Here is a 14,030-nt window from a genome sequence, read left to right on the forward strand (position 1 = left end):
GTTACCTACCGATTTACCACTCCTTATCACCCACAGACCAATGGTCTTGTGGAAAGGTTTAATAAGACCTTGAAAGGCATGATAAGAAGTCTGCCTGAGAGCCTGCGGAGGAAATGGGACGTCCTCCTACCCTGTCTCTTGTTTTCCTACAGGGAAGTGCCACAGAAGGGAGTGGGCTTCAGCCCCTTCGAACTTCTGTATGGGCACCCTGTACGGGGTCCTCTCAGCCTGGTGAAGGACGGATGGGAAAAGACTCCCAGGAAGCTTCCCCAGGACGTGGTGAGCTACATGCTGGCCTTCCGGAGCCAAATGGCCAAGTTGTGGAAGCAAGCTTCTGACAACTTGGAAGCCAGCCAAGCTGTAATGAAAGAGTGGTATGACCACAATGCTCACCCAGTGGAACTGGAGCCTGGACAAAAAGTGTGGGTGATGGAACCTGGAGAGCTAAATGCCCTCCAGGATCGTTGGACAGGCCCCTTTGAGGTATTGGAGAAAAAGGGTAAGGCCACTTACTTGGTGGACCTTAAGACCCCGAGACAGCCCCACCGGGTGCTTCATGCCAATCGCCTCAAGCCACACCATGAGAGGCCCGAGGTCGTCTTGATGATGGTGACCGATGGAGCAGAGGAAGAGGAAAGCGAGCCTCTCCCTGATCTTTTCTCGTCTCAAGAAAAGGATGGGTCGGTGGAGGGAGTGATTCTCTCACCATCCCTGACTCCTGAACAGCAGAGAGATTGCCGCCAGATCCTGGAGCAATTTTCCTCACTGTTCTCCCTTGTCCCAGGAAGAACCCACCTGTGTACCCATGATGTGGACACAGGGGACAGCCCACCTGTGAAGTCTAAGATCTACCGGCTGTCAGACAAGGTGAAGGCCAGCATCCATGGTGAAGTCGATAAGATGCTGGAGCTAGGAGTAATTGAACCTTCTAGTAGCCCTTGGTCCAGTCCGGTGGTTTTGGTACCAAAAGCTGCCCCGCCGGGCGCCACACCCGAATTGAGATTCTGTGTGGATTACCGAGGACTAAATTCAGTAACAAAGACTGATGCTCATCCGATCCCAAGGGCGGATGAACTTATTGACCGGCTGGGAGCTGCCCAATACTCAAGTACCTTTGACCTTACTTCCGGGTACTGGCAGATTTCCCTTACTGATGGAGCAAAGGAAAGGTCAGCCTTCTCCACGCCTCAGGGTCACTACCAGTTCTGCGTGATGCCCTTTGGGCTCAAGAACGCCCCTGCCACTTTTCAGCGTCTGGTGAACTAGGTCCTTTCTGGTATGGAAGCTTTTTCTGCTGCTTATCTGGATGACATTGCTGTCTTCAGTAGTAGCTGGGAGGATCATTTGCAACACTTGCAAGCTGTTCTCCAGGCCCTGCAACAGGCTGGCTTGACAATCAAGTACAGCAAGTGTCAGATCGGTCAGGGGTCGGTGGTGTACCTAGGCCACTTGGTGGGCAGAGGGACGGTGCAGCCCCTCCAGGCGAAGATCGAGGCTATCATGGCCTGGGAGCCCCCCAAGACCCAAACTGAGGTCCGAGCCTTCCTGGGCCTCACTGGTTACTACCGTCGTTTCGTGAAGGGGTATGGCACCATTGTGGCACCCCTCACTGAACTTACCTCCAAGAAACAACCTCGACGGGTAGTCTGGACGGAGGCTTGTCAGCGAGCCTTCGTGACTTTAAAACAAGCATTGTGTACTGCTCCAATACTTAGGGCTCCTGATTTTTCCAGAGAGTTCATTGTCCAAACAGATGCATCAGAACATGGCATTGGGGCAGTGTTATCGCAACTAAATGATGAGGGCTTGGATCAACCCGTGGTCTTCCTATCCAGGAGACTACTCCCCAGGGAACAGAGGTGGAGTACTATAGAGCGGGAAGCCTTTGCGGTGGTTTGGGCTCTGAAGAAGTTGCGTCCATACCTATTTGGCTCGCACTTCCTGGTTCAGACCGACCACCGGCCCCTTCGTTGGCTGATGCAAATGAAGGGGGAGAATCCCAAGTTGTTGAGGTGGTCCATCTCCCTACAGGGAATGGACTTCCGGGTGGAACATCGGCCTGGAGAGGACCACGCCAATGCAGACGGTCTCTCTAGGTATTTCCGCCTTAGTGATGAGAACTCCCAAGGGATTGGGTAGTTCTCCCCACTTTCAGCTGGGGGGGACGCGTGTTAGACCTGTCTGCTTCTGAGGGTCCCCTCACAATTATGATTTATTTTGTCCCCTGTGGCCTCTGAGTGTTATTATTTTTTTTTATGTCCACCCGGATTTTTGGTTGTCAGCATTGACTGGGGGGCTAGGTGTTCCTTGAGTAGGACGTTTCGCCTTCCCTTTGTGGGCCTAGTTACCTCAGGAAAGTCACATCTCTAAGGAATCTTAAATGGTGGACGGCAACTGATAAAAACTGCCACCTCCGGGAGGCTGAGCCATAGCAATACATGTAGAACGTTCTGGAACCTGCCAGTACCTTCCTAAGGTTCAGGTCCAGCCTATAAATAGCCCAGAACCAGAGCGGCCATTTTGGGGAGATGACCAGAAGGAGTTAGAGGGGAACCTGAGTAGGAGTGAGGCGTTAGAGTAGAGAGTAGGCGCACTGAGGAGGGCTAGATTAACCCCCGGGTCGGCTGTACTACTTTGAGGACGTCTTCCTCTGTCTATTGACCAAGCCTTACCAGGATTGATTGCCTTCAGCTTCGCAGAAACCTATTCGTGAACTCTTTGAGTAATACCTGTGAACAAAGCCTATGGTTCAGGGTAGACAGTTTAATTTGACCTACCTGAACAACTCATCTTTCAACCCCCCTCCTTCCGACTCCCGGGTTGTACGTGATTGTTGCTCTGGGTGTAGGTGGGAGCTGGTCGGGGTAATCGTCGGACCCCTCCTCTGGGGCTGGTGAGACAAGTGCGGACTCTGGAGGCAACCTGCCGTTAGTGGCAGCCCACCGTTTACCCCGCAACTGTGGTGACAGGAACCCCCCCTTCATTGCAGACCCCGTGACGAGAACCGGAGTCGAATCCAGCAGGGTAGCGGGGCTGTAGAAGGTCTCGGGTGCCGCAGGTGACGTCCGGAGTGAATCCGGAAGAAGAAGAAGGCCGGCCGGCGTGGACACACGCCCCCTCTGACGCCTGTAGTGAGGGCGGTCTGGGAGCCTGACGGAACACGGAAGACGTGTGGCAGAGCTGCAACGCCGCAGGCTGAAGGAGATCTGAGGCGCAGAAGCCGGAGCAGACGCAGCACTTCCGATCAGGAGCTGAACGAAGTTGGTGTTCTCAGGACTGACCGGGACGTGAGCTAAAAGTACCGGTAAGGCGGTGAGGTGACGATCGGGGCCCCAAAGCCTGAGCGGGCCTCAACATTAAACCAGGAACAGTGGTGTGGGGGAGAAGTGACTGGTAGCCCTGTTAACTTTTGCCAACAGCACGGAGTCCAACGGGCTATTGTAAACAGTTCCGATTGAGCAGGGCTGTTCTCTCAGGCTGGAAAGGGCGGGACGCCTGGCTATTTCAGTCGGGTTCTAAAGATAACAGTTACTGGCATTAATTGAGCAACCGGAAGGACAAAAAGTCCAGAAGATAAGAGAAATAGCCAAAGTTAATCCTGTGAGACTGAGTATGATGGCAAAACCCTCATTTTAGACTCTTGTCAGTTTAGATAAGTGGGCCAGAACGTTTAGGAGAACAAATTGGAGGAAAATGTGGTTATTGCACTAGTGAAATCAACCTGCCTGTCTAGCTACTAGAGCTAGTTGTCTCCCAGCGAATTTTCAAGTAAATTACTAGAGGGGCATTGAGAATTGGAGGTGCTGGTACCCCTTTGGTGTAATTCCATAGCCAAACTGTTTTACTTCCAAAGATAAAAGTGTACTAGAAAGTGACGTTTTAACCTATTTAGGAACGTTATGAACCTACCCAGGTTTCTATACTACAACTGATAATGATGAAAAGAATGTGTTAACCAAGCAACACCTGCCTGGGAACCAAAAGTCTAAGTACCTTGGAAAACTGTATAACGCTGAGAATCTAAAGTAAATTTAACTGTAAATGTGATACTGTAACTGAAACCTTGAAAAGAGCCTTAAGTGAACTAAAATCTTTTATAAAAGGTACTGGTATTTTTCTACATCGGTGTGGTGTCCTTTATTTTTTTAGTGATAAGGCATTGAGTTACTGTGAGTGAATTGTAAGCATTACACGCAAGCCTTAGAGTTCTAGCAACTCCCGTTCAGTGCCAGGCTACCCTATGTAGTCTAGGTTTCCTAGGTCTAACAGCAAGATATGGCACATTCCTGCTCTCTTCCTGTGCTGGCCCACAAACTGCTGCCTAGTACCAACGCAGGTAAATGTAAATGTAAATGCCCAAATACAATCCTTTGAGGCTTTTTCCTCTTTTACTCCTCCCCGGGGAAGGTGTAGCATTCTGACGCATTCTACGATCTACTAGTATTGGTAAATTGAGAAATGCATAAAACTCGATGGGTGGATATGTGGGAACAACCACGCTCCACCCATAGACATGCCTTCCTCAGACAGAATAACGCAAGGCATCAACTTGCGCTGCCATGCGTTACTACAGATTTTCCAAGCCACGCTGGGCCATGTAAGGAGGCTTTGATTGAATAGGTACATCTCATTTAGTTTTTGCATCACCTTTGTGTCCCCTTGCATGGTGCAACGGCTACACAAAACTCTGTTAAATATGAGCCTCATTTCTTTGCTGATAACTCATCACCCTGCACAAATTATATCCTCTGTCAGAAACAATTTTGGAGGCTGGTTTAAGAGGCACAACTCTCCCCTACTACAATTTTGAATGGGATTTAGGACGAAGTAGCGACTGAGATGATGAAAATCTGTACATGGCCAGTGAATTGGACTCTTCCCCGCATACTGGGTTGTGTTCTCCCCCTGAACCATCAGTGAAAGATAGTGTGTCCTCTGCTGTGGTGATGAGATGGATGGTGGTGGTATTGACTTACAGCTTCCAACTTTGGAAGTTAAAACTAATATGTTAGCATAAATTTTACAACCTGAACAGACTTCCTCTGAGCCTTTACTACCATTTAAGGAAACGTTAATTGGAATCTGGTTTAAGGCTTGTTCTTGTCTACCAGTCAACAGGCTGGTTTATTTATTTTTTACAGAGTTTTAGATAGCGCAAACTTGTCCCGAATCGGGTATCAGAGCGCTTTACATAGAACCAGTTGCAGTACATGAGGACACATTATTTTTTTTTCTGTTAGACACAGGGAGATTAAGTGATTTGTCCAGAATCACAGGATGTTCAGCGTCATTGCAGAGACTAGAACCCAGTTCCCCAGATTCGAAGTCGACCGCCCTAGCCGTTAGACCAACTCCCCTCTACCAGGTACCACATTCCAGTGGACCATGACTTCTTGACACAGCACCCTATGCCTGTAAATCCGCTTGTTCAGGCTCCCACCAGCAGGGTGAACCGCAATTCATTTCCTATGATTCCCTGAGATAGAGATTTGAAGAGAATAGGAGCTTTCGGGAGACAGATGACTTCCTTGGCCATTCTAGCCCGTGGGTCAGTCAATGTCAGCTGACTGCTTGTGAGGTATTCTCATGCTTTATGCAACATAGTTTGTGAGATCTTGCCGGCAGTCCCTGAGAATTTGTGTTTTTATGATGTATTTATTGTGAGTAGAAAATTATTTGAAATGTAAGGAAAAATTAAATAAAACATTTTTGGTAGGTAACTATGTTTTATAATAGTGCTTGAGGGTACCAATGATTTTACACTGAATGTATGAGACTTCTGAAAATATTTATAAAGATAAGGATTTATTTTGATCAAATCAATCCAGCCTTCCACCTCCTTTTTAGAGTGAGGTAGATTTCACTTTAAGAGTAGATCTTTGGTCGGCTTCGTCCTTATAACTGATTAACTGCACTTGATTAATGCCGGTCCTAAACATAGATAAGAAATATAGTAGGGATATTTATATTTGTAGTCACCATTGACTGCTGACTTTTTATGGAGTACAACTGACAGCTTAGTCCTCCGAAAGAGAAGCTATGACTGGTACTAGGATCTATTGGAATTAAATAACAAATTGTTAATGGGATTGCCAGGGTCATTTAAGAGTTTACTAGCGATGCTCGTGCCTTCCTTTTTTGCTATAGTATCCAGAGCTAACCTAAAACAAACTCTTGCACAGTAGTGTGGCGAACAGTATTTGAGAACTGTAACTTGGTCCCCAGGAAAATATTAACCGTGAAAGAGCTCTCCAACCCCAACGCCGGAAACAACGACATCACCCCGTCGCAAGACCTCTGCAACTCCCTCGCCTCCTACTTCCACAACAAGATCGCGGACATACACAACAGCTTCAGCATCCAACCGACGCACGCCACAACCACAGCAACACCACCCACCACCACCCTCCGCGCCTGGACTCCGATCAGCACCGAAGAAACCATCCGCACTATGAACTCCGTCCACTCCGGATCTCCGACCGACCCCTGCCCTCACCACGTCTTCAACAAGGCCGACGCTGTCATCGCACCCCACCTGCGGGACATTATCAACACCTCCTTCGACACCGCCACCTTCCCGGAGAGCTGGAAGCACGCAGAACTCAGCGCTCTACTCAAGAAACCTACGGCGGACCCCACCGAACTCAAGAATTACCGTCCCATCTCGCTCCTCCCGTTCCCGGCCAAAGTCATCGAAAAGACCGTCAACAAACAGCTGGCCGCCTTCCTCGAGACGAATGGATCCCTCGACCCTCACAGTCTGGCTTCCGAGCCAACCACAGCACCGAGACCGCCCTCATCGCTGCCACCGATGATATCCGAACCCTGATGGACAACGGAGAAACAGCGGCCCTCATCCTCCTGGACCTCTCCGTGGCATTCGACACTGTCTGCCACCGCTCCCTAGTGCAGCGCCTCGGCAACATCGGAATCCAGGAGAAGGCACTGGACTGGATCACCTCCTTCCTCGACGGAAGAACACAGAGAGTCCGCCTACCACCGTACAAATCAGAGGCCACCGAAGTCATCTGCGGCGTACCTCAAGGATCCTCGTTGAGTCCCACCCTCTTCAACGTCTACATGAGCCCCCTCGCGGCCATCGCACGCCAACACAACCTCAACATAATCTCCTACGCCGACGACACCCAGCTGATCCTCTCCCTGACCAACGACCCCGCCGCCGCCAGAGCCAGCCTGCACGAAGAGATGAGAGATGTAGCCGAGTGGATGACGACCAGCCGCCTGAAACTGAACTCGGACAAGACGGAGGTCCTCATCCTGGGCTCCTCGCCCTCCGCCTGGGACGACTCCTGGTGGCCCCCCGCCCTGGGCACCGCACCCAAACCGACGGACCACGCACGCAACCTGGGCTTTATCCTGGACTCCTCCCTCTCCATGACCAGACAAGTCAACGCCGTCTCCTCGTCATGCTTCAACATCCTACGCATGCTACGGAAGATCTTCTGGTGGATCCCCACCGAGACCAGGAAGACTGTCACCCAGGCCCTCGTCACCAGCCGACTGGACTACGGCAACGCTCTCTACGCCGGAACCACCGCCAAGCTCCAGAAGAGACTCCAGCGGATCCAGAACGCCTCAGCCAGACTCATCCTCGACATCCCACGAAACAGCCACATCTCCGGACATCTGAGAGACCTGCACTGGCTCCCCGTCAACAAAAGAATCACCTTCCGTCTCCTCACCCACGCACACAAAGCCCTACACGACCAAGGCCCGAGCTACCTCAACAACCGAATCAACTTCTACGCTCCCAAGCGCCACCTCAGATCAACCAGCCACGCCCTCGCCGCCGTCCCACGCATCCGAAGAGCGACAACAGGAGGAAGGTCCTTCTCCTACCTGGCCGCCAAGACCTGGAACTCCCTCCCGACCGACCTGCGCCTGACCCAAGACCACCTCTCCTTCAGGAAGAAGCTCAAGACCTGGCTGTTCGAGCAGTAGCGGCACCCCCCCCTCCTAGCGCCTTGAGACCCTACGGGTGAGTAGTGCGCTCTATAAATGTACTGATTGATTGATTGATTGAACCGTATAATGATGGGCACATTCTTTCTGGTGAAGGATTTCTGGTGCCGTAGGGCGCATCCTTTCCACTGGTACCGCTAGTCTTTTCCAGACTGCTTGCTTGGTGTTCCCTTTATTTAAAGAATGACACTGGAGTTTTAGACCAGTGTTCACTGTCTCGTTAGGCACACAACATTATTTTTACAACAACCCGATATCCATAAGGCAGCTTTCTGAGGTGCTTCCAAATCACAGTCAGTGCTTGGAAAACGGCCATGCTAAGTTCACAGTTCCACAAATTCAAAGTTTTGTCAGCCAAATAGTTCTCAACAAGAAATCCGGCATTCAAGGAGTTAATTTCACCATTTAAAAAAATATATATTTTAGCAATAACATTATCGATCAGTAATACAATGCGTTTCAGATGAACTTTCAGCCTTTTACTGTGAAAATGTGTTGGAATCAGCTCTTTGAGTACAGGCTTTCTTGCTTAGAAAATTATTTTTTACTATTGCTGCAAACTGTGCTTAGGGAAGTGTGCGTGATTTCTGAGAAAGGCTATGCTGATGTAGACAAAAGATGAGGCCTCAGCTACTGACACAGTAAGAATTGTATCTTCAGAATAGGTTCAATTCTCCACCAGTTGCCAAAAAAACGGTAACTGGTTTAGTGGTATGCAAGGGTTTTGCAGGAGACCGGTCAAACCAAGAGGGATGGGTTCACATTGTTCTGCTAGCTATAGCCACACATTTTAATAGTTGGGCAAAGCAGGTTCCAGTTCATGTCACTTGTTAGTGGATGTCTAAGAAATTGGGTAGATTGAATGAGCCAGAGGAGACTGTGTGTTGACTAGGTGAGCTAGAACTTCTACAATGAGGAACATAGGATTGTCTTACATGAATGAACTGGAATAGGTATTTATCAAGAATTAACTCTAATCATTTTATTTATTACAGCTTTGGATCACTTATTTGCTTTGCTACTGCCCTAAAACTGAAAGAGCGTCACAGCCTTGAACCTACACATATTTTTGTATCCGGTGCATCTGCCCCTCATGTAAGAGTTATGTTTTTGGGAATCTCTTAATCTTCTTGAATAGGAAGTCCTACAGTGATCGCTTAACTACTATTTGCTTCAGCTTTTAAACAAATTTAAGATAGACTATGGAACTTCAGAAATTCTTTAGTTCACCCCTTGACCAGAAATAAGGTGGATATTGCTTTTAATTCAGTAAGGATAACTGCTTACAGTGGATGGGAGTAAACCTGACGAACTAAATAATGGTTTGGTTTGATGTAACTGTAACAGAAGAGAACCTAATGACTCATTATTTAATAGGGCTTATGGTTATTTATAGTCCATGAAACAATAGCAATATTTTTTATTCTGTCATGAAATAGATATGTTTTTGTGCATATACATTGTTTAAAGGGCTGTAATAAAATTAACTTTAATTTGTCTTTTTATCGCAAATCTTCATACGAATGGTTTAGCTCTAATTGAAGTGATTCTTGTAATATATATGTTGAGTATTTTAATTTATGGCGACTGAGTAGCTCTATTACAGTGAGTAATACATTGGAAAGTCATAAAATGACTATACTCTATTATAAGATATCTTTAGTGCAAAGTTGATAAGGCATTGTATGATTAAACTATCTCACAGAGTAATATATAGCAATACTGCTTACATTCATTGTACTGTGCAACTTTTTGGAAAGATATTGACTTGTCATAAAGCTTCTGTTGTAGAGAACTGTTTGTCATCTGCGGTTTATAGGTTTGATCGTAGGGTGGAGAAAAATCACCTTCCCTTTTTATGAACCTGGTTAATTATGACACCTAAGATAACCCTCTCCTGCCTGTAGCTTTTCTTCATGTTGGTTTTTGCTTCTCCTGGTATGTCATGCCATCTCAAGAGATGCAGCAACCTGGTTTGATTCAATGAGAAGATTCTTCCATCAAAAACATTCCAAATCGGAAAGTGACATCTGTGACCATCTCACACCTTAACTTGAGCCTGGGAGTGTACAAGTGTAGGTCAGCATCTATTTACTTCAAAGACTTCTATAAATTGACTTTCTCGTTTTTTGTGGATTATGGTCATCTCCCTTCCATGAACATTAAACAACTGATTTCCATTTTTCGATATTAGAACAGTTTTGATTCTTAATCATATTTGGCCATTTGCCTATTTTAATTCCATGTCTATTGTCATATAGCTCCTGTATATCCTTATATCGTGTTAAGTTAACATAGGTACATTTGAGGTTTAAACGCCATTTTTCTTTCTTGCAACTTCTGCACACGACACTTAATTGTTGACTTAGCTTTCAACCTAGTAGTTTGCCGTGGTTTATGTGAGAATAATATGTTATTGCTCTGATATCAGCTTTGCTTAATAAACTATGTCTGCACGAAGAGTGCTGAAGTTTCAGGAACAACACGATATGGAATTGTTATGAGGTCTGATCTCCACGCCTTCATAGTCATAACACAAGTGCAGCCTTTGCCAACTCTGGCTTCAGGCGGGATTGATATTGCTTTGCACGAGGCACATAGAACACACTTGATGCGGTGCACATGCAGAGAGAGCTGGTGTATGCTGATGTGATTCCTTCATGCTAGGACACTAAGGTATGGGCCCGCCCTAAAACAACCCAAAGAGACCTTCTTAGCTAATAATGTAATATATGTGTTAGGGAGGGTGAGATATAAGTGTTGTTAACTCTTATTCATTACAGCATGTTAACATGCTGTCACCATTCGCTTTTTATGTCTTAGTAACTATGCTGATAATTTTGCTACTGATAATAAGTATACTTGTATTATCTAAGATACTGCGCCTGAGAAGACGGCATTAGTAAATAAACATTTCAAATGCACATGTGTCTTCTTTACTCCATGTTCTGGTTTGTAATGATAATATAACGAAAGAGTGTTCATGAGTTCCACGTACCCTGAGGTACTATAAGTTCATGTTCTGGTTTGTCTAAACATTGGGAGTTTGAGACGTCCTATGAGACACTGTAGCTAGCTCGGTAAGGGGTGAGGTGGTTGCTAAGGTGAGTTTTGGGACACCCTAATTCGCCGAGGTTCCACTCCTCTGTGCACAGTTCTGTGTGAGAACAGAAACCCTGCGACACTATTCAACTTAGTTTTGACCTTTAAGTTCTGGAGAGCTTGAGTCGCAAAGATATTTTCATGCCATGCATCTACTGCTTGTTTGTTTCCACCTACAATATAAACTGATTTACAGCTTTTACATTATTCACTAAAAGCACAAAGCTTTCAACACTGAACTTACACAAATTGAAGAATTATGCGTGGACTAAACGAATGCATTTTCTGCCAGCAGACAATTCCCCATTTCCGGTTATTCATAATGTGTTGCTCATCTTAACTTCTTCCTATTGTCAATACAATAGACCTTTGGAGACCCTAACTACACTCCCTGTAAAAACGCGGTTTTCTAGCAATTGGTCAAACTGCAAACATTTTTAGAGTGGCTTTGGATAACTAAATGTTGTTTGTAAATTTATTGCAAATGTTTGTGAATACTTAATTAATTACAATGTTGTGGGTGTTTGCTACACCTCCCTGCCCCCTCTCGTTGTTTCCACCTCTCACCCTAAACATACATTTGCAGATAATCCACCATAGTGGCTTACATCCTGCGTTCACACACTGAATTCACTTACATAAAATCCCACTTAATCCTGTTCTATGAATCATGAAGTAGCATTTGCAGATGTAAATGCATTTGCTGTATATCTAGGCTTTGGTGCCCAGCTGCATATGTGAATCTGTTCTTTATTGCTTTGCCTGTATTGTGTATTTGGTTTGTTATACATCATACTCCACAAAAATATCTCTGAAGATCGGCTATGCTTCTCAGGTCAATCTACCAAAAGGGAACCAAATGTGTCCCAAAAAAAACTTGGTTTACCGTTACAGGTTTTGTATGGGCAGTGTGGAAGCTTAGTTGCAACTCATGTCAAGACTGTAACCTCTCACTAACAGTCTAGCCTGCTAGTTTCATTTTTTTAAACTCCCACTTCCGGGAAAAAATCTTCTCTAATCTGCCCTTTTACAAAAGGATTTGAACATAATCGTGCTTTGTAGGGCTGTGAAATTCGAAGGCAAATAGTAATCTTCCAAAATATTTTCTGTAAAGGAAAATAACCTAATTCTTAGTCAACATATTAACTAGGTGTTACCCTGATTGCATGACTAGAGCTGAATATTCTTACTCACGGTCAAGTTTGCAGGCACCTTTCGGCTGCACATACTTTGATTCAGACAGAGCTGTCTGTATAAAGAAAAGTACAAATTGATTCCATGAAAATTAATAATTTTCATGGGAGCCATAATTGACACCTTCATAATGAGAACATTTATTCCGAAAGATAGGGTTCTACACTCTCTAGCTCCAGATCTATGCGACACTAGGCAGTACGAAAAGTTCTGTGTTTTATATGTCTAATAGCTTCATCTATTTGGTCTTTCAACATGTCATCTTGGAACATATAATATACAATAGTAAAATATAGTTTACAGAAGAATGAAAAATGTCCAAGCTTTCATAATGGAAAGTTTCAATGCTATTAAGGAAGAGGTGACAGCAGCCATCTTAAACAACATATCAAACTACCCTTCCCATGAGGTCTCTGGGAAGGACAAACATAGCATTGACCAATCAGGACAACGTCGATCCATTATTGGTCCTCCTTTCATCTTAATGCCTCCTCTTTCTTTGCATGACCAAGGTCCATTCTTCTTTGTATGTTACTCTTGTTTGGTTGGTTTAAACATTTCTTAAAGAAAAACAGGCATCATGTAATGAAGCTAATTCTTAATATTCTTAAAAGACTCATGATCTTGTAACACTCATGGCCATGTATATGCATAAAAACATTGAAAAGAATGCATTAAATCCACAGAACGTAAGTAAATACAAATTTCTACTTCCTACGCATAAGGTGTCTGTAGAGGTACATCTGAATTGCCTGTCCGGGTGGGAAATGGTGTAAATCCTGGGTGAGATAATTCCCGCCTGTGCGACCATGTTTGTTTGTTTTTTTACACAAACTTAATTGCATTTTTCAATATAAAAAAAAACCTATTAGAGACAGCTTTCTCTTTTTAGAAGAAGCATAGATATCAAAACATTTTGCTATAGCAACAAACTTATTAACGATAATATATCATATCCATCCTCATCAAGAGAGTTGACGGTCTGGTTCATAAACCTCATCTTCATGAACTGCGTCCTTAAAATACTTGTAATGTGTATTGTAAACTAAAGGTAAAACATCCCTCCCCAAATCTAGACATCCTCATGGTGTGCATAGATCTTGTCGTACCATGGTAAGGAGGAGTCTGAATAGTGTGGTTGCTGCTAATAAACCTAAAGGTGCACGGGTATTATTGATGTTGTGTATTTTAGCATTCATCTTCTCTCTGGGGACTCCCACTCAATTATGTCATGAAGTGTGAGAGTATTGTCGCTCCAGGGGGCCTTCGGGTACCGTATATTCTGGTGTTCTCTGGGATAGTAAGTCAGGTGTCATTGGCCTCTTGGGTTCAAAAAGATTCCAATAATTCATCCAGCTCGATAGCTATAGGTTTTTTTCGTAGACCCCTATATTATTTCCCACGTACGGCTTCACTCTCCGCCAGTCCCGATCTTTCTACCTCCTACCTCCACTGAGATATTAGAGTCACCTCTGCGTCCTTGATAGGATTGAAACTTTCCCTACGAAAGCTAGAAACTTTTTTAATTCTGCGTCAGGACCGAAGGTGAGGATTATGCTTGTTCAAAGCTTGTTGACTAGAAGAGACGCCAAATCTACCAAAGGCTTGAAGTACAAACGTTTGAATGTAAAATCTGAGGATCAATCTGCAGAGTTCAAAATGTCATCCAGGCAAGTCACCAAAGAGAAGGCTTCTGATACCATGGCAACCCTAGCAGAGTGTGTGCCAAATTTGAGGTATTAATACCAGCC

The 14,030-nt window shown here is 45.3% G+C and overlaps 1 protein-coding gene across 4 annotated transcripts in view; it reads left to right on the plus strand.

Annotated features, from left to right (window-relative positions):
* Positions 1 to 14,030, plus strand: part of OLAH (oleoyl-ACP hydrolase) — a 247,455-nt gene that overhangs the window by 115,367 nt on the left and 118,058 nt on the right. For all 4 annotated transcript variants that reach the window (XM_078663601.1, XM_078663600.1, XM_078663599.1 and 1 more), the window contains exon 4: positions 8,979 to 9,078. In XM_078663601.1, coding sequence (XP_078519727.1) covers positions 8,979 to 9,078 — 100 coding nt within the window. The remainder of the gene's footprint in view (positions 1 to 8,978; positions 9,079 to 14,030) is intronic.

Source organism: Lissotriton helveticus, chromosome 10 (genome assembly GCF_964261635.1).
Source record: "Lissotriton helveticus chromosome 10, aLisHel1.1, whole genome shotgun sequence".
NCBI lineage: Eukaryota > Metazoa > Chordata > Amphibia > Caudata > Salamandridae > Lissotriton > Lissotriton helveticus.